The 24,885-nt window shown below is 37.9% G+C and overlaps 3 protein-coding genes across 4 annotated transcripts; 1 reads left to right on the top strand and 2 right to left on the bottom strand.

Moving 5' to 3' along the window:
- Positions 1–1,663: 1,663 nt before the first annotated feature.
- Positions 1,664–18,709, bottom strand: ubr3 (ubiquitin protein ligase E3 component n-recognin 3). 2 transcript variants are annotated; one of them, XM_055149640.1, is made up of 40 exons: positions 18,245–18,709; positions 17,654–17,793; positions 17,401–17,553; positions 16,322–16,477; positions 16,116–16,156; positions 15,957–16,023; positions 15,738–15,868; positions 15,377–15,605; positions 15,081–15,260; positions 14,238–14,371; positions 14,056–14,142; positions 13,904–13,969; positions 13,736–13,825; positions 13,528–13,656; positions 13,403–13,455; positions 13,193–13,326; positions 12,478–12,563; positions 12,253–12,394; positions 12,046–12,142; positions 11,342–11,483; positions 11,111–11,215; positions 10,874–11,044; positions 10,597–10,629; positions 9,601–10,046; positions 8,967–9,055; positions 8,587–8,736; positions 8,378–8,511; positions 8,182–8,292; positions 7,774–7,974; positions 7,408–7,544; positions 6,142–6,227; positions 5,866–5,971; positions 5,405–5,505; positions 4,947–5,071; positions 4,595–4,702; positions 4,402–4,527; positions 3,909–4,088; positions 3,617–3,826; positions 3,400–3,539; positions 1,664–3,306 (listed from the first exon to the last, which is right to left on the bottom strand). In XM_055149640.1, exons 1-40 carry the CDS (start codon positions 18,676–18,678, stop codon positions 3,189–3,191), a joined length of 5,568 nt encoding a protein of 1,855 aa, XP_055005615.1. In that variant the 5' UTR covers positions 18,679–18,709; the 3' UTR covers positions 1,664–3,188. The 2 variants fall into 2 exon arrangements, with proteins under 2 accessions (XP_055005615.1, XP_020787510.2); XM_020931851.2 differs by lacking the exon at positions 10,597–10,629.
- A 125-nt stretch (positions 18,710–18,834) lies between these two features.
- On the top strand, positions 18,835–20,591 carry mettl5 (methyltransferase 5, N6-adenosine). The gene is made up of 8 exons (XM_020931862.2): positions 18,835–18,852; positions 19,142–19,353; positions 19,422–19,536; positions 19,606–19,790; positions 19,874–19,956; positions 20,033–20,084; positions 20,156–20,205; positions 20,475–20,591. The coding sequence occupies exons 2-8, from the start codon at positions 19,254–19,256 to the stop codon at positions 20,514–20,516; spliced, it is 627 nt and encodes a 208-aa protein (XP_020787521.2). The 5' UTR covers positions 18,835–18,852; positions 19,142–19,253; the 3' UTR covers positions 20,517–20,591.
- On the bottom strand, positions 19,958–24,498 carry ssb (small RNA binding exonuclease protection factor La). The gene is made up of 12 exons (XM_020931861.2): positions 24,367–24,498; positions 23,806–23,863; positions 23,625–23,728; positions 23,330–23,504; positions 22,714–22,821; positions 22,543–22,646; positions 22,405–22,476; positions 22,285–22,327; positions 21,537–21,677; positions 21,276–21,459; positions 20,757–20,894; positions 19,958–20,692 (listed from the first exon to the last, which is right to left on the bottom strand). The coding sequence occupies exons 2-12, from the start codon at positions 23,857–23,859 to the stop codon at positions 20,613–20,615; spliced, it is 1,203 nt and encodes a 400-aa protein (XP_020787520.2). The 5' UTR covers positions 23,860–23,863; positions 24,367–24,498; the 3' UTR covers positions 19,958–20,612.
- Positions 24,499–24,885: the final 387 nt, after the last annotated feature.

Here is a 24,885-nt window from a genome sequence, read left to right as displayed (position 1 = left end):
AACATGAACCTGATGTAACCTGGACCAGGACAAAGTAATGGTTAATCAATTAAATTAAATTTTGTGAATTAAGTCATTTCTTTCTTTATTAACATCCAATTGCATTAGCAAGTGCGTGGGGACTTCTCCGGTAAAGCCAGGAGAGAGTGCGTGGAGAGAAAGCGATCTGAACTGTAATCCTGGTTAAGGGGATATAAGGATATAAGCTTTTCACTGAACCTTCAGGATCCACGCGCCGGGCCATCAGCTCAGTGCACTTGTTCCCACTATGGATGCCAAAGTCTCATGTGATACAATCTATTTCACATTCATTACGGCAAAGGCTGTAGCATCACAGGCCCAGTCACAATCACTGCAGCCAAAACAATGTCATACAAGACTTTTGATGAAATCTGAAGTGCTGAGTATAAAATCACCTTCATGGCAAGAGAAGAATGAGGGAGTCTTTGTGCTCCGAGACAAGGGCATGGCTGTCTGATAATAACCAAGGGTTAGGCTGAGCATCACATAAAATAAAGACCTCACCATCCCCGAAGCTTCATTTGGTGTCACAACATTCTAGAGTAGTACTTTGTCATCTCTTCAGATGAGGGCAACAGGCAAATAACTTTACATCTTAAGTTATAGGCTAATGTAAATATTTGTTTCATAGGCATAACAATTATTATACAGATAGGCTAGGTCTATTAACAATACATTTTGATACTTCTAAGTCCTACTACCAATTCTACTATTGAATGACCTGCCCTTATCTTCAGTTTTAAATTTAATTCATCAGACAGTCAAGTCTTTCCACATTTTTAAAAACTGTCTCATTATTGGTGGCTATTACAGCACTAGAACACAAAAATAGCAGTCGTACCTCCTTGGCTTCGTCGCTGTAGCTCCATCTTTAAAATCTGTAAATTTAAGAGAGGACAACAAAAGAAAAGATTACTCTGATTGGTCTACACCAAGGCCTAAATCTTTACACAAGAAACTCAAATAACAGTCAACTTAAACTTCATCTAAAGTGAAAGCACACATCAGGCCGTAGCCGTGTCTTACCGTCCATATCAGAAACATGGCTGTCCAGCAGATTTCAGTGTTTTGTCGCAGTGAGGGATACTACTTAAATTATTCACATGGACACCTGAGCACGCGGTGAGGTGGACAAGGAGTTCACTAACCTCTATCACTGTGTATGGTCTTTACTGTGTGGTCAGTCAGCACAATAGGCCCAGACTTACCTGGAGGAGACAAACACGGCATGTCCAGGGACGCGCGCCGAAGAACCTGCAAAACCAGCATCTCCAAACCTGGTCCAGCGTGCAGCGCTCTCTGATGGAAATAGTCCACATAGCCGATTTTGTTTTCGGTTCGGGTCAATTGTCCCTCATTTCTTGTTGAGTAGAAAGAATGCTTTGTTTGCGTTCATTGGAGATTACCCAGAGTGGGGCCTTCTGTACGCTATTTACAAAGTTCAACCCAATTACACACAAATGCAAATGCAAGTCACATGATCCGTCCAATATGAAGGTGCAAATGTTCTCGGTTCATTGTGGGACAGGTGAAATAAAAGAAAATCAACAATAATAATATAAATAAATATATTGAAATAAGAGCCTAACTACATGTTGCTTTCAAATGAGTCGGTTAACTCTAAATTGACCAAACACACAACTTAGTGTGGTATATTTTATTCACATATGATACATTTTGCATTAAATGTCCAAGTCACGCTTTCTGGTCAAACTCAGAAAGTTTGAGTCACCAACTACAGTAATGTACTGTATTCTCTCTTCATTCATAAAGGAGCACACAAGAGCTTTCAGTTACAATTTACACTCATTACTCATTGGCTATTTGGTTGCGGTCATTTACAAAGTGGATTCTACAAAAACAAAGCATAAGAAACCAAGAGAAGCAGCATGCATGAATTCAAGACGACTTCAAGTTTTGAAAATGTTAAAGAAACTGCAGTGCCAAATGCCTGACACACTTCAGAGGTTGCAGTAGGCATTTTACTAATCAGATTTTGCAGGCACAGGATTTTTATCTTCAAAAAAGAACCACAAAATGTGTAGCTAAGACACTTGAATAAATGTGAATTAAAGGATGACATGCACAGTGTATAACAGATGTCAAAGTCTATCCATCTTGAATTGTTGGAATGCAGCTTTAAAATTACACCCATGCATAAAGGGGGCCAATATGCATGTAGGGTGTGCAATCAGTAAAGTACTGTGTCGAGCACACTTTAAACAATGTGTAGTTTCTTTGAAAACGTGTTAGAATTTCATAGTTTAACGATGAATCTCATCAAGACACTGAACCGTCTTGATCTTAACCCTACATATTTTAATGTCACCTGTCTGCATACTTGAATGCATTACATAATGCATTATGACATCTTGGCAGCTGATTCAGAAAGATGAACATTAAAGCAAGATGTAGCGCAAAAAAAGAAAAACTGAGGTGACCGCATTAGTCTTAAATAAAATTAATAAACATTCCCAGCCATCTGTTTCAAATTCAAAGCACAACTTTAGAAAATAAATCTTCACAAAAATTACAATTACACAAACAATGAGCAGCAGCATTATGTAAATATCTAAAATGTACTTTCAACAGCAAAAACAAAACAAAAAATTCCTGAGGATGGATTGCAACTTGGCCCATAAAAAGAGCCTTTTCGTGCTTGCAAAAAAACTCGAGTGTTGATGGACTTGTACTGCCTCCCATCTTCAGCAGATTGAGTGCACATTGTAATGCCAACGCTACGTTGATCACACTTAGCTTAACTCAAGCCAACACAGCAACACACTTTCTGATAAATAAAAGGGATATGAAAGATCATAAATGGTGCAAAATGTAGTAAAACTTCTTAGACATATTCAGCACTTGATATATTTTGTCAACCTAAATAATAAATGACAGCTTCAAGCCCATCCCTTTACAAATAAGCCGATGGAAAGAGTTGTGCTTCTTGACCTAAGCAAAAGTTTTCCATTTGAAAACCACACAACAAATTACACACACGTGGTAAACTTGATTGTACACCAAACTTCACATAAACCAAGGCTGTCAGAAATGCTCTCACTTACTGTCTGTTTTCATTAGAGTTCTCAGATATTTTGAACAAGGCAGATGCATGAAGCAGAAACAAACCAATGATGGATTGCATTTTATAACAGACGTATAAAATCTTATAGTCCATTATAGTGAGGCCCCCATCGCTTATTGATGTGATCAAAGGTGTGAGACACCCACTGCTGTTCCAGCACCCTATATCTCTCTTCACACAAGAAAAGAGGCTTTCCACGACTGAAAGAATGATTCAAAACAAATTAGTTTTAAATAGATACAATCATATTGAACTACATTTGTGATTATATAAACTGAAACAGTATGACCAACCGTAAATCCCGGTCCTCCTCTCCATGTGCATCGAGGTAAACTGAGCCCCACAGGCAGAAACGATGCCCACGAATAATGATAATGACTGAGGCATTTATCAACAGAAAAATACCTGTGGCCGCACCACAATGTTGAGAGTGCTGCAAATACAGACAATGAAACTTAAGTCAAACTATCAGCTCTTCTTACAGCATAATTTATACAACACAAATCTTACCAAAACACATTCACAGATGCCCTGCTGTTTGCAGCAAACTCCTTTGAGACAAACAAATGCTCCACACACAAGACAGAGGGCGGGGTCTTTTGGCACCTTTTTGCAGACAGTACAGGTCTTTCTGTGGTAGTACTGAAATATCACATTATAATTGTCTGGGAGCTGCAGAAGACGGGGCGCTGCCCACTCAGGATCCTGGACCAGCAGTGTCTAAAATTCAAATACAACGCCCCATATTAATTATTAAATACAGAAAAATACCTATGAAAAACACCAGTTTACACACACTGACCAGAGACTGTTCAGCCTGCATCTGTGAGAGGCCTGTGACCTCCCTGCACCATTGACTGATCAAGTCAAATGCACTGACAGGCCACTCCAGACACAAGGCAGTGAGCACAGAGCTGGAGGGCTGAGAGGCAGAGGAGAAGAGTCCCAAAGATGTGGCCAAGGACACAAACTCCTCTTGCTCCTAAAAACAAACAGTTTATATTTGATTTACTACTGTGCCCAAAACTCCAAATGACCAAAATCTATCCTAATAAGTCCAATTAAGAAATCTGAATAATGTGTACTTCCTCACTGCCATTTGCTCAATTATGTCGCAGGTTACATTTATTTTTGAATTAACTGTTTTTTTTACCGTTTGAAAATGAATAAAATATTATTATAGTAAAGAAACAACTAAATAACACTTGTTACATTATGGTAATATAATGATTATATGAGCAGTTATTTCATTTGATTATGTATATGATCATTCATTATTGAAGAGTGAAAGTTACCGGGCAACCAGAAAGGTTGTCTCCATAAAGGTGATGCTGCAGAAGACAAGACAGACGAAGGAAGGGCAGGCAGAACTGCTGAAGACCAAACTCTACAGACTGTGGAGACCACACACTGGAGCTGAGCTGTACAGACACACATCAGTCACAGTGAGTGTCAGCTGATACTGCATTACAGGTTTGTCAGACTCACCACTGGTGTTTCTTCAGTGTTCATGGAGTAGACACACACGTCCTCAGAGAGCTCACTGATCACATGACTCAGCAGTGCATCAAAGGTCTTATCACCATTTGCAGTTTTCTGAAATAGACAAAAATAAAAGATCATTTAAAAGCTAAATTGAAATTATACCATATAGATAGTGTTTCTCAAACTGTGGCAGTGTATTCTGCAGTTGTAGTATTTGTATGATTTAGAAGTCTTTTTTGTCCTTGTTTGGGTTAATCAATCTTTAGAACTACCTTATCCATGATTTAGCCTCATGGCCTAAATGGCACATATGACTTGCCAGTTTAAGATAAAAGGCTTGTAGTGAGTAGATTACCCTTTTCAGAGCTCCAGATGAACTCCAGGCTTGCCTTTCTTCTGAGCTGAACTTGGTTGAAAGAGCTGCCAAAGCCTGGGTAAACTGCAGGTTATACAGCATCTTTACCACACACGTGAAATGCTCTATGGGGAGAAGACAACAAAATATTCTGCATATTAGTTATAACCAAATATGTAAAGGGAAGGGGTCACACTTCAATGGCATAAGGTTAAAGTCTTTCACAATCTTATCAGAGTTGGGGGTAAATCATAGTACTTTAACATTATTGTAACTTATAACAAACATTTATTCAAGTTTATATGTGACTGTGGAAGTCACAAACAGAGTCATGTATGACACTATACAAGTCCCTGTTTGTCCTTCTCAAACACATTTGTTGCAGCTTGTGCAAACAGTTCTCATATATTGTTTTAATCTTTTTTCAGTCACATACTCAGGGACATACTGAGGTTTACCTTTTCGAAGAGGCTGTGGCATAGTCAGGATGAAAATAATAAGCAAGGAAGGAACATCTCGGAACAACATGGGGACTTCAGGTCTTTCCTCATCAAAACCACTGAAAAGCAAATTTGAGAAAATAAATATTTTCAAATGTACAAAAAGGAAAAATATACAATCATAGATGGACAGTAGCAGTTGGAGCCATGTTTGAAACAGTACAGTAGCTGGACAGGGTCATTTTGTACTATGAGGAGTACTTGGTAATTTTACAGATGCAGCAATTGCAGGTATGAGTTATTGGTATCTATGGAAATCATGGACATACTTTCCCACTTATAGCTTCTCTCTATGAGCAGGGAAAGGCTGTTTGGAGAACCATTTAGAGAAAGGGCAGAGTGGTTCTTTGGCAGCATGTTTAAATTGGGGTCAAGTATTTGAAGAGATGTAGAATGTATGGAGGGACTTCATCACTTACTCTGACTGTCTGCTGTGTACAGTCTGAGTCAGCTTGGTCCAAGGGTTGTAGGCTGAATCAATGCTGTACAGGCGCATGTGCATTGCCAAGACATGGAAAAGTTGATCTGGAAGAGGACAAGTTGTTACCTTAATAGTTCAGCATCTACAGTACAGTCAGACTGTCATAATGCAAACATACAATTACATACAATTGAAGCAGCTAAAAACCTCACACAACAGTGCTCTCTGTTAAGTAAACTGCATTAAAAACAGGAGTTAAAATGGTTCCACTCACTTAAACATGAACGCTTAGCAGCAGCACTGGCTCCACCAGAACATAAATTCCCTCCACGGTGCACTAGTTCCAGCTCCAAGTTAGTCCTAAGAGAAAGAAAAACAAAACAAAATATTTGACGTAACAAAGTTAAATCTTACAATGAAATGGAAGCCCATATTGCTCTGCCCTCATGTTTTCCGCTATGATGCAAAGAACCAATTTGTCCTAGAGGCCCCTTATTAGCTAGCAACACAGTACTTGTACAGTTTACTCTATCAGTACCACCTTGAAAAGTATAACTTGATATAGTTGCCATCTTGATCATTTTGATAAAAAAAAATAGTGTTGGTTCGGTAATAATACTACATAAAAAAATCAAACATCTGTAGAGCAAATGGGCACGTGTAGAATATAAAAAAAAAGACTTTTGGTTAGTCACCAACCACCATCCACCATCAGCCAGAACTGTGGAGACTGCCTGTGCTCAACCAGGAAAACCGGCTGGTATATTCTACTACTTACATTTACTTGTGTTATACTATTTTGATTAGATTTTATTTGAACAGTGCCTTCTCACATAACTGACAAGCTATTGACAGTTGACACATTAGCATAAAAGCAGTTTCAACCACAATTCCTAAATACTGAATGTTGATATTGCATGTCTGAGTATTTTGCTCCCAAACAAAATGAACCATGTTTTGTGCACACGTGGTGAAAGATGGGGAAATTTGATTACTCTTTGATTATTGGATTTGTTTTCATTGCAACAGTAGACATTTCTTTAGCCCCGAAAGGTGGGGGTAAATCCTAAGGTTTCCTGAGAGAAAAAAAGCTATTTCACATAGATAATTCAGCTACGGTGAAGCTCCATCTGGCTTTGCTGATAAGAGCGCCCCTGTGACAGAGGAATTTTCCACTCCTCAGGCAATTTGCACTGTTCATTGAACTTCACAGAGCCAACAGGCACCAAAACACAGTCAAGGGAGCTTTCTATTGAGGGTGGAGCATTGAGCTGGGTGGGTAAAAGGTCTCAGTGGTTATGCTCTAGCAAGCTCACAGACTGAAGTAGGCTCTGGTGAGGCATTAAAGGTTGCTAAAAGATGAATATGTATTAAACTTACCCTGCTTTAAATAATGAATGGACTTTTTTGTATTTTTTCAGTAAAAAAAAGTTTGTGTTAATCTAACATCCACCAACATCCACCATTTATGGTCTTGTTTTCAAAAACTAGAGAGTAACCAAACACAACTACAACTTTATGACACAGGAGTGGGCCTTACCGTGCTACTGAATACATGAAGAGGAAATCATTATCAGGAGAGCCTGGGTTCTTGCCATAGTCCATGTACTTCTTCTGGGTGGCATTTTTGATGTCTTTAATTACCAATTCCATCTCTCTACTCAAGTTGGACTCCGTCTTAATAAAGTAACATGAGTAACTATTAAAACACATTATTTGCATATATTGTACATTCAGTACCTTCCTTCAACTAATAAAATAAGGCTGCACTAGTGAGACTTACACCTATTTACAAGGCAGAATAACACATGGATACTGTGTTAGAAAATGCTAAGTAGTTTCTAGTGAATATATAAGCATGCATAGAAAATGCATGTAATCCAAATTCATAGTCTATGGAGCTTACAGGAAAGAAGCTTATTTTCTCCTGAAGTTCCTCAACTTCCTTCACAAGCACGCAAGTCTTTTTGTTGGTGGGAGAGTGCCATGCTCCAGCCTCTGTGCCTCGGCCTGGACGACAAGGTATAACACTGTTGGCAAACTGCCGACAGAGTGGGCAGGTAAACTCTCCTTTATCCACAGAGAAACCCTGCAGAACCTGATCATTCTGAAATAAAAAAAACAAACAACACAAAACAATACACTTAATAATCTACATTGATACAGCCAATGTAAAATATTCAATACTGCTTTTAATGGTTTATGCTGCTTCTGAATGCAGCAAAACAGCATTAATCTGAATTTATAAAGAAACCATCCAAATACAGTTCTTGATCTTATTCCGTCTAATAATAAAATAATAAGATTGTCTTACCCTTAAAGATTCCATGTATGACTTGTGGCAGTCTATATGCAAAGTGTGTCCACATGTTTGGACATACACTCCACCATCCCAACCAATGGACACTGACTGCAGACAAGAACTCTGAAGAAAAACAGAAAATGCATGCTTAAATCAGATGCTGTTAAAAGTTTACAATATAATTAGCTGTGAAGTTTGCATCACTCACATCTTTGAAGAAACGCTGCATCAGTGTCAGCCTGACGTCATGGGCCACACCACACGTGTCTGAAGGATAAATGTGCTCTTCATCTGAAGTCGGGAGCTTTTTAGCGTCTTTGCTTTTGCTTCGATGCCCAAGGACTTAAAAATCAACCAATATTTTAGCAAGAAAATTAAAACCAGACAGATGAAAATGGCAGCAAAAAACAAATGTACCAGAAGATGCCTGGAGGAGGACGACCAGGCCAGTAGGTCGGTCCTCTGTTGAAGGCCCACTCTGGCCACAGATTACACAGTCATAAAGCATTTCAGATTCCATTACTTCAGCTGGCCCCAAATCCATAGTCGCTTCTGTGTCTGGTAATTCTGTTAAATAAAACAAATGCATGTAAAATGTGCATACCAAATCTTCAGATTACAAATTTTCACCAAATTACCAAATTTAATCAAAACATACATAACCTGCACAACATGCGACCAGTTTTTTACAGGCACCATATTGATTTAATTGTTTTTTGTCATATGAAAATTCCAAAGAAATAACAAGATAACATTATAGGTCAGGACCTGTACCAAATGTAAGCCAGTTCTCTTACCAACATCCATGGCTGTCTCCATGAAACTCTTTTGCCTGGAGGCAAATTCTGCCAGCAGTTTTTGCTGTCTTTCCCTGGCTCTCTGTCGTCTGTAACAGAACAGTTTTCATGTTACTCTGTGAGTATGATATATCAAGCACAATCAACATGGTGCACATTGTGCAGTCTACTGTAGTTATTACAATGTATTTTCTCTAATGTGGAATTGGTATATAGTATATGGCAGGAGTGTCTAAACTTTTTTCATCAAGGGCCACATATCTAAACCAGACGAAGCAAAGGGCTGATCGAGGGCTGTAGACTGATGCTCAATACAGTGAATAATTGAAATGTGTGCATGTTTAACACATTAGAATCAGCCATCAGTCTTTATTCATGCTAAGATTCTTAAAACCACACACTAAATATTAAATATTAGCTTTATCAAGGTAGATTTTTAAAAAACTTACAGTAAAAATTTAATTTTTAATTGATGCAAGGTAATTTGGGCCCATTCACCTGGAAGCCTGGGGGCCAAGAAAAATTTGTCTGAGGGCCACATTCGGCCCAGGGTCCATAGTTTGGACATGCCTGGTATACGGTATATAAATACAGTTAAAAACATCACTTTTTACATCCCGGACTAATACATTACCTTTCTTCTTTGTCCATAGTTTTTTTGTCAGTGGGACTATTCTTCTTTGGTGGCACTGGAGGATAGACTTTTCCACAGATGTCTTGAATGCTGCGCTTGATTTGGCAGCTGCGTGTGGCTGCCTTGGTGAGGATGCGTTCAATGGCGGTGATGCCGTCTCCATGAGCGTGCCTGCTTGTGTCCATGTCCTCCAGCCATGAGGCTGAGAGCGAGTTCTGCTTGGATGACAGTTTCTGGTGAAGCTTGATCAGGAGGGACAACATGCTTTCTCGAATTTCCAGGATCTCAGTCACCAACTGTGGAGGTGTTCCTGGTGGAACCCAGCGTGTTGAAGAACTTTTAGGTCGGACGACCTGAGCAGCTTCAGTGTTGCTCCGGTTGATTATCTCCTGAAATTTCCTTCTGCGCTCGGCCACCAGGCTAAACACTTGAGCTTCACGAACATTCTGCAAAAACAGAGTGACTTCTTAAGGACAACGACATGGACAGAAATGAGTAGGAACTGGAAACCATCTTCTGAGAGCTTTGACAAATGCTGCAGAATTGCAAACGTTGTGTTATCACAAACCATGCAAATAATTTTAATATACTGTCAAAAACCTTACAGAAATAGTGAACTATACTCTTGTTTCATGTAATCCTAATTCAGAAGCACATGAACCATTAAAGGATGGCCATGACCTGTACTGACAAGAAGGACCTGAGCAGCATTGTTAAATAAACATACATCATACAGGCTGGCCACAGGGACATCAATCACCCAGACATGCAGTTAAAAAGCATTTACCCATGCCTGCATTACACACATAATTAGTTTCTGCAGTTGGAAGGGGGAGCCACTGACGCAAAGCTCCACATTCACATACACACACACACACACACACACATCAAGGCACTAAAGAACTACACCAAACAAACATGTACAAATATTGTTCCAAAAGAAACACTGAATGCACATTTGAAATTAATTAGTAGCTTGAATGAACAAACTGCTACCTCTCTCCAATTCCCTGACAGACGCCTTGAATTCTGTGGAATATGTAAAAAGGCAACAATTATATAATAAAGGAGGATATAGATGATGATTTAATTTTGACCAAATTTCTATCATAGGGCATTCATCTGTCACACTACCAAAGAAGGGATCATTAACACGGCTCTTTGCAAGCCATTGTCAGCATACATACCAAACTGTTCTTTGCACAACATAATCCCACTAGTGACACTTAATCAGTTGTACCAGTGATGTTAGTGCAGCAATGCTACACATTACCTGTCCATAGGAAGATGCTTCTGAGCTAGTGCTAGCTGGAGCCTCTTTCTTCACCTCTGGTGCCGTTTCAGGAACCCGCACCCTCACAAAGTTAATGACATGGTGCAGATTGGAAAGGAGGTTTGTTCCAGGGAACCAGCTATCGTGACAGTGCTCCTCAATGCAGGGCTCCTACAAGAAATGTCAAACGTGTGCAGTGAGCAAATCAATCAACAGTTCATGGTGCAAATCTCTCACCTCATCAGGCTTCATGTCATGAACCTGGTTGTCCAAACCAAGTTCAATCAGGTACAAGACCATGCAAAGCACATGCTCAGACATGTTTTGATGGTCCATCCAGATCTGCACAGATTATTAATAAAACAACAGGTTTCTTTGGATATCAATTAAGGGGTAAAACCAGATTTAGCCTGTTTATATTGATGTATCAAAACATCTATGACAAATTAATTAATGTGAAAGGCTTACCTTGTAGAGAAGTGTGAATATCACAATGTGCAATGTCTTGCAATGCAACAGCCTTATAAGGCCTTTGTAGCATGTATGCAGTGGAGTCCTCTCCTTGTATGGTGGCCATGGATTACCAGTGTGAATGCCAGTCTGCTTCAAGCTAAATTGAACAAAATAATAAGATAATACATTCAAGAAAAGATATCATCTACAAAAACTTTTGTGATGTTAGTGATGTCAAATGGAAATATAGCAAAAAGGGCTTGATATTTAAAAACACAAACAAAAAAACAAAACACAGCAGTTTCAGTGATACTTAAATTAACACAGTATAAATCCCGGATAGGCTTGACAGGTAATACATCATTTTTAAACAATACATACATATGGAACATACGCTTGGATCAGAGAGTGAGAACAAGCTACAGCAGCTCTATTGTGTTTCAAGGAGAAACATTTATTTAACAAAATAAAAGGAGTTGTCACATTTTATTTGTCAAATCATAACTATTGTGTAAATTAGATAAGCTTTGGCTCCATCTTACAACAAGGTTACTAGGTGACATCTTGCATGAGCCCCATTCATTCAAGTCACAACTGCCAATGTCCATAAATATCAAAATGAAAACCCGGTATTCAGCAAAGCTGTTCATTAAATACCAAAACCACAGAACATGAAAATAAGAAAAGTTTAATGTCTGAATGTAACTTTATCAACTTACAATGCAGCGTATCTGTCCATAGCTGACTGAACATCACGCCGATAGACTGTTCTTAAAACAACCATAATGGGGTCAAACTCCTTCTCCCACACTTCAGCTGTTCGGAAAATAGATACAGATACAGTAAAAAGGTTAATACTGCCCCCAAGTGGACAGATGAAGAGTTACAAAGTAAGGTAACAGTGAAAGTGATGTCTAGTTGCATACCTTTAGGTGTGTACATGCCTTGTTGCATTGAACCTCCTGGCTCAAACACTGGTGCTTTAAAATCAGCAACAGCTGAAAGCATTTCCTCAAAGCTACAGGCTCCTGATACATTCCCACTTTTTGGATTTGGATTTTCAGGTATCTTATAAAATTTGTTAACAAAAATATTGTCAAGACAAGAGTCAAAGTGGACTGAACAGTGTTGATACATTTAAACAAGGATACAAGGTCTAACAGTGCACTGTGAGTACGGTCATTCATACACAACTGGGAGACCATCTCAGCCCGAAGAATTTCATCATCTGACATTCCTGTGACAAAAAAAAAAGTCCTGTATTTATGCAATGTACAAATTCAAAATATTTGTAGAACCACAGCATGTGTCCACTTTAGGCTACAGAGAAACTAAAGTGACATAGTAGATTTTTTATATTTAATTTCTTTCTATTGTAATTTTGATATGTACTAGTGGCTTTTCAGTTGCCCAACGCACGTGTGTAAGAATGTTATTCGACCAACTATTAAAATGTTTCAGTTTATATCAGTTCAACAAATGTGTGAGAATACAGGAGAACTAAATACAGGACGTGCACACACCACAGCTGCAGGTTTATTTGAACAAACCAAAGCTCTTGTGACATCGTTAATACCTACACAACAGTGAAAACACACCCAGGCACTTGAAGCTCTGTCATGTTTTCCACAAAGTCAAAGCAGTCATCATTTTCTATGTACATATATGATTATACAGGGAGGTGCATAGTCTCCTTTAAAGACTGTATCAGTGGTACAATTAGTAGTCGGCCATCCTGGGAAGAACCTGGATAAGTTTGTACTCATAACCCACAAGTTTAAAAAAAAAAAAAAAAACGTAATTCTTCTGTCGCTGTATTTGCAAAAATTTCCAGTCCAAAAACAGACAGTGAGTGACTACACTTACCCAAATGAATGCGAAGACTAGTCAAAATGACCAAGAATGTCAGAGCTCCTTCAAGCATGGGTCTTTCCTGTTCCGAGTCTAACACAGCATTTTGATGCTGTGACGCCATGGTTAACAGGTCAACCACTTTGAACCTTAAATAATATAACATGCAAGTGTGTCAAACACATACAGAAAACACAATACTATTGAAATCTAAGAAAGTAATACCTTTCAAAGACACTTGAGATGAAGTAATCAGGATCAAGTCTTGATGCACAGACCTAACAATAACAAAACGTTTTATAGTTCTTTACATTAATTAATTAAATATGTCATAATCCAATATTCTTTACCTGGAGAAGATAGATGTCTGGGTCAATCATTGAGTTGCAGAAGTGTGACTGCACATAGGTCATAGCCTGTCCCTTGATTTGAAGACCATTCCTGACCCACATATTGCTATGAATCTCTGAGAGACATGCCTACGTAGAATGAAATACTCCAATTAATTATACTGACACAAACACTGACAAAGTTACCACATATTTTGTTACAAAAGACCTGTATTTGAAGAGGGTGAACCATGATCTTCATAAGCATTTCTTGGTCAGGTAGGAGGCTGTCCAGGTCCAATTCCTGGCATTTTACAGCCTAAAATAGTTGGCGATGCGTTAAAGTAATTATTCTTTTCTGTCAAGTTTTAATTTGTTTATGAATCAGTATACATACTTTGCTGAGAAACATAGCATAGTATCTGTGCAATGGCAAGTGAAATGTCACTTGATTAGGAGTAGGCTAAAAGGTAAAAAAAAAAAAAAAAAAAAAGTTAAGCAACATGGTAGTAAAATACATGCAATTTACACATGATGGGCTTCATTTACTTCATCAATGAATCCAATAGCATCAAACCAGATCTGTAAAGTCTCCAAACAGTATCGCACCACAGTTTTTGTGTATTCTTGTGTATCCTGGAATAAGAAAAGATAAAGGCAATAAATGCCAAGATTAAATGTAGAAGGTGCTGTTTGCATGCTGTTGGTGAGGAATATGAGGCAGGTCTTACTTTTACTTTGCAATGAGTTAGAAGACCCCACATTGGCTGTGCACAAGCTTCAAGCTCTGCTGCAAACGCTGCATAGTATGTCTGCGACTCAAACTCCACATGTTCATTTAACTCTCGCTTGTTAAGATTCATCCCTTTAAAGACATTGGAGTGGGATTCTCAGTTACAGGGTCATATTTATTATTTTAATATTACTAATATAAAAGATCTTTTCAAAATTATTTGCAGAATAATTATAACAGTTCAACAATGAGTAGTATATCAATATCAAACTACTAGTAACCCCAGTAGCACAGAAAATATACATATAATATGATAGTGACACAGCGTGCAGCAAGTGGATACGCAAGTCCACTGTGTAAGGGTATGTGTTATTTTTAGGGTAGCAAGGCAACATGCAAGTAACCAGGACCAGTGACTATTTCAACACAGAGACAAAGACTAACAATTCATCTTCCTATAAGTCACTTTACTAAATTAAACTGCATTAAATGTCTGCTTTTGTGTGGCTAGGCAAGAAAATTGAGACAAACTTAAAAGTATATAATCATGCTTTGAAGGCATAGTTACCATACAAACACATAAAGCAGTAGTGGGCAGTATGGTGATAAAAATAAAACATAATTCCTATTCCTGTTTAATGCAGGTGTCTGCTCAAACACCTTTCCCACTCGCACCTTCTTATTGACCAGCCTCTGTAAGGCTCTGAGTGAGTAACAGCACAACAACCTCATTTACCTCTTAAGCAACAAAAAAAACATATAAAGGTGTACATGTACTGCATTTTTCCCCATAAAATATTTTTTTTAAAAGTATACATTACCATCATTTTATATTACTTACCTTGGAAAAATGACACAAAACTCATCCACAACATCAGCAAGGAATGGTCCTCCAGAAACTTTTTTGCAACACTTTGGTGTGAAAGGATGTTGATAAAATCACTAACTAATGGCCAGTAGGTGTTGTTTTTCAGAAGGGCTTCACTGCAGTTCACTACAACATGGCGATTACTTTCTTCATCTGACAAAAAAATATATATATTCTATGTGTTATGTTATAGAATACACAGCTGACAAAACATTGTAAATGAATACCCGAACAGCATATGAATCACTCACTGAGCTTTGTTTGCTTACCCTGAAGTTCACTTTTAATAAGGCAGCTTTCCATCATGTAGAGAAGTACTGTGACCATAATGTCCAGTAGCTGACACTCCTCCGTTACATGCCGGGCAAGCTCCTCATTGCTAAACAGTTGCACACTGATATGTACAATTCGGTTGGACATGGTATCAGACTCATGGCTTTTCATCAGTGTTTTCATAATAAATGCATAATGTTGTACAAATGTTTTTGTAAACGTGATCTGTCAGAGAAACAAAATAGACAAGAAGATTAATGTTAAATTGCAGTCCCAGTTATCTTGAGGGAACAGGTCTATAAGTAAACATGCAGAGTTGGTCTAAAATGTTTTTAATAATTTATGAGAAAAGAGTACCTTGTAATCTTGATCTGGCAACATGTTTAGTAAAAAGGTCACCATCTTTTGGGGAAACTCGTATTTTATAGTCCAGAATAGCAACTCTTCCAAAAAGCATTTATGCTTCAAAGATTCAATTATACAATGATCTGTATGAAGGGCAAATATGACAGAAATCTTTGTACAAATGTGTAAAAGAAAATGTCCCACTGACAAAGTAAAATACACAACATTTACCTTTGGTACTGCTACTTAGTTTAACTCTCTTCCTCTGTCCTACAGATTGTCCAGCATCTGGGTCTTCCTGGTAAATTGGAAAGATATGACAACATGCTCTAGTTTACATTACAGAATGAAAACAGAAAAAGAACCATTATAGTAGTATGGTACACATACATCTTTACCAGATTCATTTGGACTACCAGGTACTGAGCCTCCTAAAAACAAAGGCACAAATAACTCAAGTTAGATCTTAGTGTAACAATTTGTCTATAAGTAATAGTTGATAAACAAAACAATAGAGGACTATTGTAGTTCTCTATTGTAGGACTAGCTGAAACTATAGATTGAGCTAATATAGTTCAGACCACAATAAATCTTACCTAATAAAGACATAGCCCCTGCACCACCTTCAGCCCCAGCCACAGCATCAGCTGCTGCACCTTGGCTTTTCTCCTCCACAGACACTAAACCTGAATTCTTCAGTGCTGACAAATATTTCTCATAGTTCTTCTTTGCATAAAGGTTATCCTCTTGGCCTATAATAGTAAATAATTACAATTTCAGTAAGTTGAAATACAATAGTAAATAACGTATAATTTCTTGTAATGATGTGGTGTGCACAGATAACCATATTACAGTATGTATGATGTTAAAGGTGCACTATGTAACTTTTCTAATAGAGTCTGCCACCTGCCTGTCTCCACTGAGATGCTTTGCACAAAATGTTCCAAAGTCTAACTGCAACACCTGATTTTGAGTTGATTTTAAGAGGTTTTAGTGTTACGATTTTATTGTTGGTATGTAAAGATTCGAATGGACTGGTCCCACAATAAATCTCAGACCTCACCTAAATTTACGCCCTCACACGTGCTTTGAGGTCTGAGGGTCATACAGCTTGCAGTGCCTTTGGCAATACTTGAAACCAGGGGGGATAGGGCCTTCCCTAAGACCTGGAATGCTCTGCCCCTTCCCCACACACACTTGAAAAGCCCCCACAGTGGAGTGTTTTAAGTCTTGTCTTAAGATCCACTGTTATTTTCTGGCTTTTAACACTGCGTGAGTTGTGTAGTTCTGAGCTTGTTTGTTTTTTATTTATTTATTTTGGTTTATTTCATTTACTTGTTTATTTTGATTTTATGGTTTTACGGTTTTGCTCTCATTTGATTTTACCGGTTGTTTGAGCATTCGGGTTCATTTTAAAACTAAATTAATCTGTAAGTTAAAACTGCTGTAAATATGTATTTGTTAGTTTTTAAAACAGTGACATATACAGTATAGACATGTCGCCCTATCATAATATTATCATATTGTAAGTCAAGTACCATGTACTGAATCAAATTTTGAGGGACCACATGATTTCCAGCCCTAACTGTGTAATATTCCAGACAAACAAACAACATCTCTGTGGAGAAGCAGGTGGAGGAGCCTCTACCAGAAAAAAGACAACTTGTAAACTTACCCATGCTCAATTCTTTGAATGTCTGCTGATTGGTTAAGATCTTTGTTAAAACAGTTCTCATTGCTCCTCCCATCTTTGTAAGCTCTTCCAAAAAAGAGATCTGTGGCTCCAGCTGTTGAAGCACTTTCTGTAGATCTCTCTCACTTGAATTGTCTGGTGAAGTGAGATAAGAGTTATAAGCACAATGCCATGTCAATAGATTAGGATGCATGAAAAAACGTTTGTGCGTGTCACTGGGTGCCAGAAGATTCACCTGCTTCTGTGTATCCATCCCTCAGATACTGTATAATACACAGAATAAACCGAGGAAGAACCATCTCGGACATTAAGAGAAGATCTCTGGGTATTGTAGGTACATTCTCCCCTGTTCTTAATCGATGCCGAAAGCAAAATCTGTTATGAGGACACATCACATTTTTCTCATTAAACAGTTTGGAAAAATATAAATATTTTGACCTTATGATGATGTACTTTACTGTCTATCTGTATTAGTTACTATAAATAATATAAATCCAGGTTTCCAGTTACTGTCCAAATTAATAAAATTAATATATGGCAATATTTCAAATCTTCTTGAAGATTGTCTTCTTGACAATTAACTTTACCATAGCTAACTTGGTGAGATGGTTAGATGGTAGCTATACCAATGATTAAGCTTAAATTAGATATGGACCGTGGCTTAAGACAAAAACAAAATGCCATTAAAAATTACAAATAGGATATGTGTGTATCATTGTGTGACAACTTGATTTACATAACTGTCATAGACTGTCAAGTCGATGTTGGTTTAGTGACCAGGTAGCAGTTAGCATAGCCACACTGATAGCAGTTAGCTTGGACTTACCCACTCTCTCGCATGACATTACTGTCTCCACAGTCACAGGCCCCACCAGCTTGGCTTCTAAACATATTAAAATCATGTCCAGTGTGTTCTCCATTGTTGAAACATTCGGCACACAGTGACATACAAGGAGAGATGCCACACGTCCGGCATCGATACGCCACAAAATTAGCCGTCCAAACCAAGCCGCACAGGGTAGCGTTGTCATAGGAGCGCACCGTTCTGCAGAACTCCTCGAATCCTTCGCCTCCTGCGATCAGACATTTGCACCAGTCCAGAGCCTCGGTGTCCGCAGCAGGCTTCTCGGGATTTAGGACATTATCAAGTAGCTCATGAAGCTGTCGCAGGCCGGAGCTGTTGTCAGCCTGGGTAAGGTCTGCTTTCAAATGGGTAGCAGTAGCTTTCTTGTCCCGGCGCAGCAGCGACGCCGCCATCATGCTCACTGCTTGTTTTTCTACAAATTTATTTTTGTTGTCTTGTTTCCATGTTCTCGTGAATTCTCGCGATGTGTTGTCTCCCAGCATGGTTGGGCGTTATCTCTGCACTGTGCAATCATGTAGCTGTGGGTTTAGCACAAGCGTCTTTCAATCATTGTGAAATTGCTTATAAATGTAATGTTGTGTATTAAGTTTTAACTTGCACTTTTTTATTCTCTTTACCTGGTTTCTAAGAAACATTTGGATGGCGTCCGTCATTCTCGTGATATTGTTCCGCAAGGTTTATTTTAATAAACCTTCGCAGGTTTAAGTTATAGTCCATTTTAATACTTTTGGTTCTGTGTTGGGTGTATACAGTCTATGGGTGCACGGCATACACATGGTTGGGTGGTGTTTTACGAGGAAGAGGAACCGTTTTTGACTGACTATGTGTAAAGTCGGATTGTTTTTGTTGCACGCACAGCGGAAATTTGCTTCAGTAGCTGATGGATCTGTGAAGCATTAGCGTTGGATTCGGTTGGAGTTCTGGTCGTGCAACATACTTACTTGATATTTATGTACCCACTGAAATAGTCATGAAACTCAAGGAACTGGAAAGTTGTTTGCAACAAGTCGACACATTTGAAACACCCAAAGTACTCCTTGAACAGTATCCAACTAGCCCACACATTGCAGGTAAGAAACTGCGATACGCTCCAGTATTCAAGTAGCATTTTTAATCATTTGCTTTGTCATTTTTTCAGCGTGTATGCTTTACACAATTCATAATACATTTGATGATATTCAAGGAAAACTGGTAGCAGATTTAGGATGTGGATGTGGTGTACTGAGCATTGGCGCAGCAGTGCTTGAAGCAGGGTAAGAATTTATGATAATCATTGTAAAAATATTTCCTGCATGTTGTTACTCACTTACATTTTTGCGTAGATTTTGTGTTGGTTTTGACATCGATAACGACGCCTTGGAGACATTTAGAAGAAATGCAGAGGAATTTGAGATTTCCAACTTAGACCTCGTCCAGTGTGACTTATGTAGTTTGAAGATGGAGGCATATTCCTCCAAATTTGATACAGTTATCATGAATCCACCATTTGGAACAAAACATAATCAAGGTGAACACACTTGTTTACAGCTATGTGTACACGTGTTCTTATTTGCCACCTATTTTTTTATGCGTTTTAATTTATTTCTAAAGGTATAGATATGAAATTCTTGAAGACTGCCTTAACGTTAGCAAAGAACACTGTGTATTCACTTCATAAAACATCAACACGAGAGGTAAGGGTTCCATTTTTTTTTAAAAGCATTAAAAAAACAAACTAAAACAAACTAACAGTAAACACCAATTTTATAGCACATAAAGAAAAAGGCACATGATTGGGGTGTTAAAATGGAAGTAGTAGCAGGTGAGACAAAATAAAACATTAACACTGAAAGCCAAATAAGTGTTTAACATAGCCCAACTGTTTGTTTACAGAACTAAGATATGATTTACCAGCATCTTACAAGTTTCACAAAAAGAAATCGGTAAGTTCATTTGTATAACCAGATATGAATAAAAAATAAAGTTTCCAATATTGGGCTTACATTTTGTTTTATTTACCATTTTCTATGCAAACTATAAAAAAAAGTATTCAATTCTTTACAAATCAACACAGCAAATAGGACTTACTGAATGTCAAATATTTGACATTAAGCGCTTGTTCAAAAGAAATTAGTCCTAATGTACAGTTAAGTATAATAAAATAAACACTACTTTTAAGATACATGGGTTCATTTAATGTCTTACTTCCTAGGTGGATATCCAGGTGGATTTCTTAAGATTCTCCAAATCCTGAAAGTTGCAATGGAATGGACTAAAGCAATTTCTGTCTTTTGCGGTTTGTTATAAATGTTTTTACAAATGACAAAAACTCTTGAGTGATTTTTAAAACTTAAGATCCATTCTCTGTTTTGGCAACTTTGGCTGGAGGAGCTTCTGCTTCTTCTAGCTCTCTCTTTGGAGCTGCAGGTGCTATTGAGAAAAAAAAATATATATCACATAAAAAGAAACAGAAGTACAAGTAGGGAGTTCTTACCATTCTCATCATCGCCTTCATCATCACTATCAAATTTGGTCTTCTTTCCTTGGAAATGATGTCTGCCCTGATCTCTGTCTCTGCCGCCACCCCTACCCCTTTTGCCTCCTCTTCCTCTTCCACCTGGGCGTCTACCACCTTGACAATTTACCGCAACATCAAGAACAAATAATAGAATTAGTCCACCTTGACAAGTACCACTAATAATAAAAACCTTATTTTATAATTGAAAAAACTGATATACAAATGTATGTGTGCCAATTAGCTTTCTAATTCAATTCTACTTCATAATGGCAGCATGGTTGGTGTGAATGGTGAATTGTAAAGATTACTGATGTAAATTAATATGCAGTGATATTACAGCACTTAAATGCCATTTAAGATTTGAATGAGTCTTGGCTTGGTGGCTACAGTTTCACCATGGTTGATCTGTACTGAATGTTTCCACGTTTTTCCAAAAGGCAATGTAAATTGGTTAATCTGTGCAACAAAATAAGGATTCATCTTTAGAATATGTACCTCTGCCTCTGGACCTGTAAGAGTCTTGTTGAGCTTCAATTATCTTCTTTAATTCTTCCTTCTCCTCATCTCCCTCAAGTAACTGCCATGTAACTGTGTTGTCCTTGATTTTCAATTCCCCTTCATTTGCCTCTTTGGCCTTATCAAAGGCTTCCTTTGCATTTCCATCAAATAGGAGCGTGCCCTAGTTTGGATGAGAAAAATAAATAAATTGCCATCTATTATGCTAAATGTGTGATATAATTGATAGTTACAGCTCACCTCTTTGGCACCTCTGGTAAAATCGACCCATTTGATCTTTCCGTAGCCAGAGAATAATTCATGAAAGTCTTCTCTTGAAACATTTTGAAGCTCTCCAGAAAATTTTAACAGACATCCTGTCTGTTCATCCAAGAGCAACTCCTGAAGTATAAAAGCAAAGTAGTATAGTAATTAACCAGTTTGCCACACACCTGCATCCTGTACTATGAACCTGGTTTCTGGTAACTTCTGGTTAACCCTCGGACTAAGTTTTTTGTGGTCTAGCCTGGTTTATAATTCAAAGGAATTTTCTCATGTTTCTCAATATTTCCCTTGTCTTGTATTTTATCTTTTAATTTTGTGTACACAGCGCTTCCCTTCACCATTGTTAATTTGTCAGCCATTTTGCCATTTTTGCCCAGAATGTTACACAGTACAGTATTAAATTGATCAATTCTGCATACTTTTTTTTTAATTGCTAAAATGCCTTTGAAACAATCATTCTAATGAGTAAGCTTGTTTCTCCACACATCTGACCTGTAACTTGGCTTAATGGTGTGAGTTGTTCGTCTACTTGGTAATGGATGCATTTAATGTCATGCTGGCAAAGCAATATCATCTCATGGAGACAAGCAGGTGGCAGACCACCACCAGAAAAGTTACATAGTGCACCTTTAACTAAGGGACTCACTGTCGCACAATTTATTCAGGATAATATAAGTCAGCTTCATAGACCAGGCCTCTGTAGTATATACTGTGTGGGACTCACCATTTCTTTGTCCTCGGTTTGTTTTTGGTGTTTTTCTTTGTCCCTAAATAGAAATTGTTTGTTTCAGATATACACTTTTACAATAATGCATTCATGACAGTGACATGTGGCTGTACTTACTGCTTTGCTTTAGCTTTATTCTCCGCTTTAAATTGTTTTCTCTCCTCTGCTTTCTTTGCATGATAAGCTTCTCTACAAACAGAAACAGCATTAAGGTTATGAAATATAATTTTAAAAGCTGTCGATTATAAGACAAACCTGGACAACACTAGCAACTCATTGTCCTTGAAAGTCTTTACGTCTGAACGTTCTAGGAATTGCTTTGAGGACTCTTCAGTGTCAAAACAGATGAACACTGATCCCTGTGTAGGAATTACAGCAAGTCATTTCAAGTGACATATACTGCCAAAATAATTTCATTACATTTACCTTGAATTGCTTTTGTAGGTTTCTTCTCATCTGAATATTTTCTATTTTGCCTTTTCCATTCAGCCATTCTTGAATTTCATCCAGAGAAGTTTCCAGAGGAAAACCTTTCTACATTAGAAAATTCCAAAGTCAACGACTATCATATCACTGAATATATTCTTAATACTAATAAACCTCTAAAACAATTACAGAAGGGGTGAGCGACATAATATATATCTCAGAATGAGACCCTGTTTAATAAGCTTAAGTCACTAGCAGATGTAGCCAGTCAGAAATCACCCATCACACTATATTCATACTAAGAAAGGTGGGGAAAAGTCTTGCCAAAGGACACACAGAACTTGGTCCAAGCGGGAATTGGTCCTCAGCATTGGTGTTACCCTTGCTAAATATGGGAAATGCCCTAAAATAGCAGCACTAACATTGGCCGAACATTGTAAAGTATCCCAATGATTTTTCCAGTTTCAGGTGAACAGAGAAGGTCAAGGAACATAGGAAATATGCTGTACATGTCGACATGGAAATAGGACATACATTCATATTTTTTGTCCCTATTACGGCCACTTCTGCAACACATTTGATCGTCGAATGCACTCCTATCAGCTAAAGAACTTACCATATACACACTTTTGTGAGCAATATTTGCTTTGTATTCGTCATTAACTTCAGGTAACGGCTTGTTAGGAGATCTTCTGATTTTAGTCTTGTCATCATGGAGCTCCAGTAAACCCATCTTTGATTTTTGTAGTGCTGCTATAACAACAGTGGTGTCTGTCGTTAAAGCCTTCAGTCTAGAGGAAAGGGCATAAAAACAAACCTTTTACATTTTTACTGTTCTCATTCAAATTATTATGAATGTAAGGAAAGAATGTTAAAACTGAATTCGATAAATTAAGCTGTATGCATCAAACCTGTTAAATTTTAGCATAGTCTCCAGTGTTACCCAGCCATCATCAAGCTGTAATTGTTCTTTGAGAAATTTGTCTCTTGGGAGGTTATGATCCCCAAAGTAGTACTAAAATAAAGATTAGTTAGTAATGTATTGAAGTACAATTAGAGACAATACATTATCACAAGATTATCACGACGTACCTCGATTTGTCTTGCCACTTTAAGCTCAAGAGGAGACATTTCTTCATCTGCCATGATTCTATGAAGTAAGACAAGTGTGTTTTTAATAGGTCCATGCGTAAAACATACAGATGCTCAAGTCAAGTGTAGATCATACGTGTAAAACTACTCTATTTACACTTCAACCCAATAGTTAAGCTTGTTTTTTATATTTTTATGTTGTTGCTGCAAAGGTATTTTTTAAAAAGCACCATGTTTTATCATTTGGGAATTTTACCAAAGCTAGCATACTAGCTTAGCAAATTTCCCACAGAATAACCTCCCTATCCAGAATGCTGAATTACACCGTCTCTAATGCTTCAATGTACAAAAGCCATACACTAATCCATTCAACAACACAATATTCGCGGTTAGTGTTGATGTTACAACAGTCTGGTTATAATCGCATGCAGTTTTGACATTTGTTGTCTCATTAAAAAGGCAATCTAACGAAACATGCCAGTTTTCTACTGGTATTTTATTAATTTCATATTTCGAGGTGACATCAAAGTGCCTTCGGCGTTATATTAAAGTAATACTTACAACTTAATAAAAGCCTTCCAGTCGCTCACACTTTAATCGAAACTAAGCTCAGCTCTGCACGCAGTTCGCACGTTGTGTCTACAGCTGCGTGCTACGGATAGTGCTGAGGGTCTGAATTGACATGTTCCGTGAAAAGCGAAGCTATGGAGTCCCTCTTGACCGCTCTAATGAAGGAATGTGAGTACAAATATGGAGGCTGTATGGCTTCAAACTTGAAAATTTACACCATTTAGATTTTGTCTTCCGCAGAAACACATTTCAAGACATGTATTTGACAGTTAGATCCACTGATGTGTTTCCAGCAGACAGGCTGTTGTGTATAGCCTGCTTTGTCCTTTACGTGTCGCTGTTTCTTCACATTTGCGTATCGTAAACGCTCTGAACTCACATGATTTCCATGTAAGAACCAGGTAAGAAACGATGGGTAAACTAATCAAGCTTTTTTTACATAGGCTTCTGCAATATAAGCCGGTCTAGTGCAAGAAAACTACTCCAAGATGTAGCTTCATCATCAGCACA

Source organism: Boleophthalmus pectinirostris, unplaced genomic scaffold (assembly GCF_026225935.1).
Source record: "Boleophthalmus pectinirostris isolate CB_2022bp ecotype Guang Dong unplaced genomic scaffold, ASM2622593v1 HiC_scaffold_1, whole genome shotgun sequence".
Lineage (NCBI taxonomy): Eukaryota > Metazoa > Chordata > Actinopteri > Gobiiformes > Gobiidae > Boleophthalmus > Boleophthalmus pectinirostris.
Note: the sequence above shows the minus strand (reverse complement) of the source record. Positions and strands in the feature narration are given on the sequence as shown.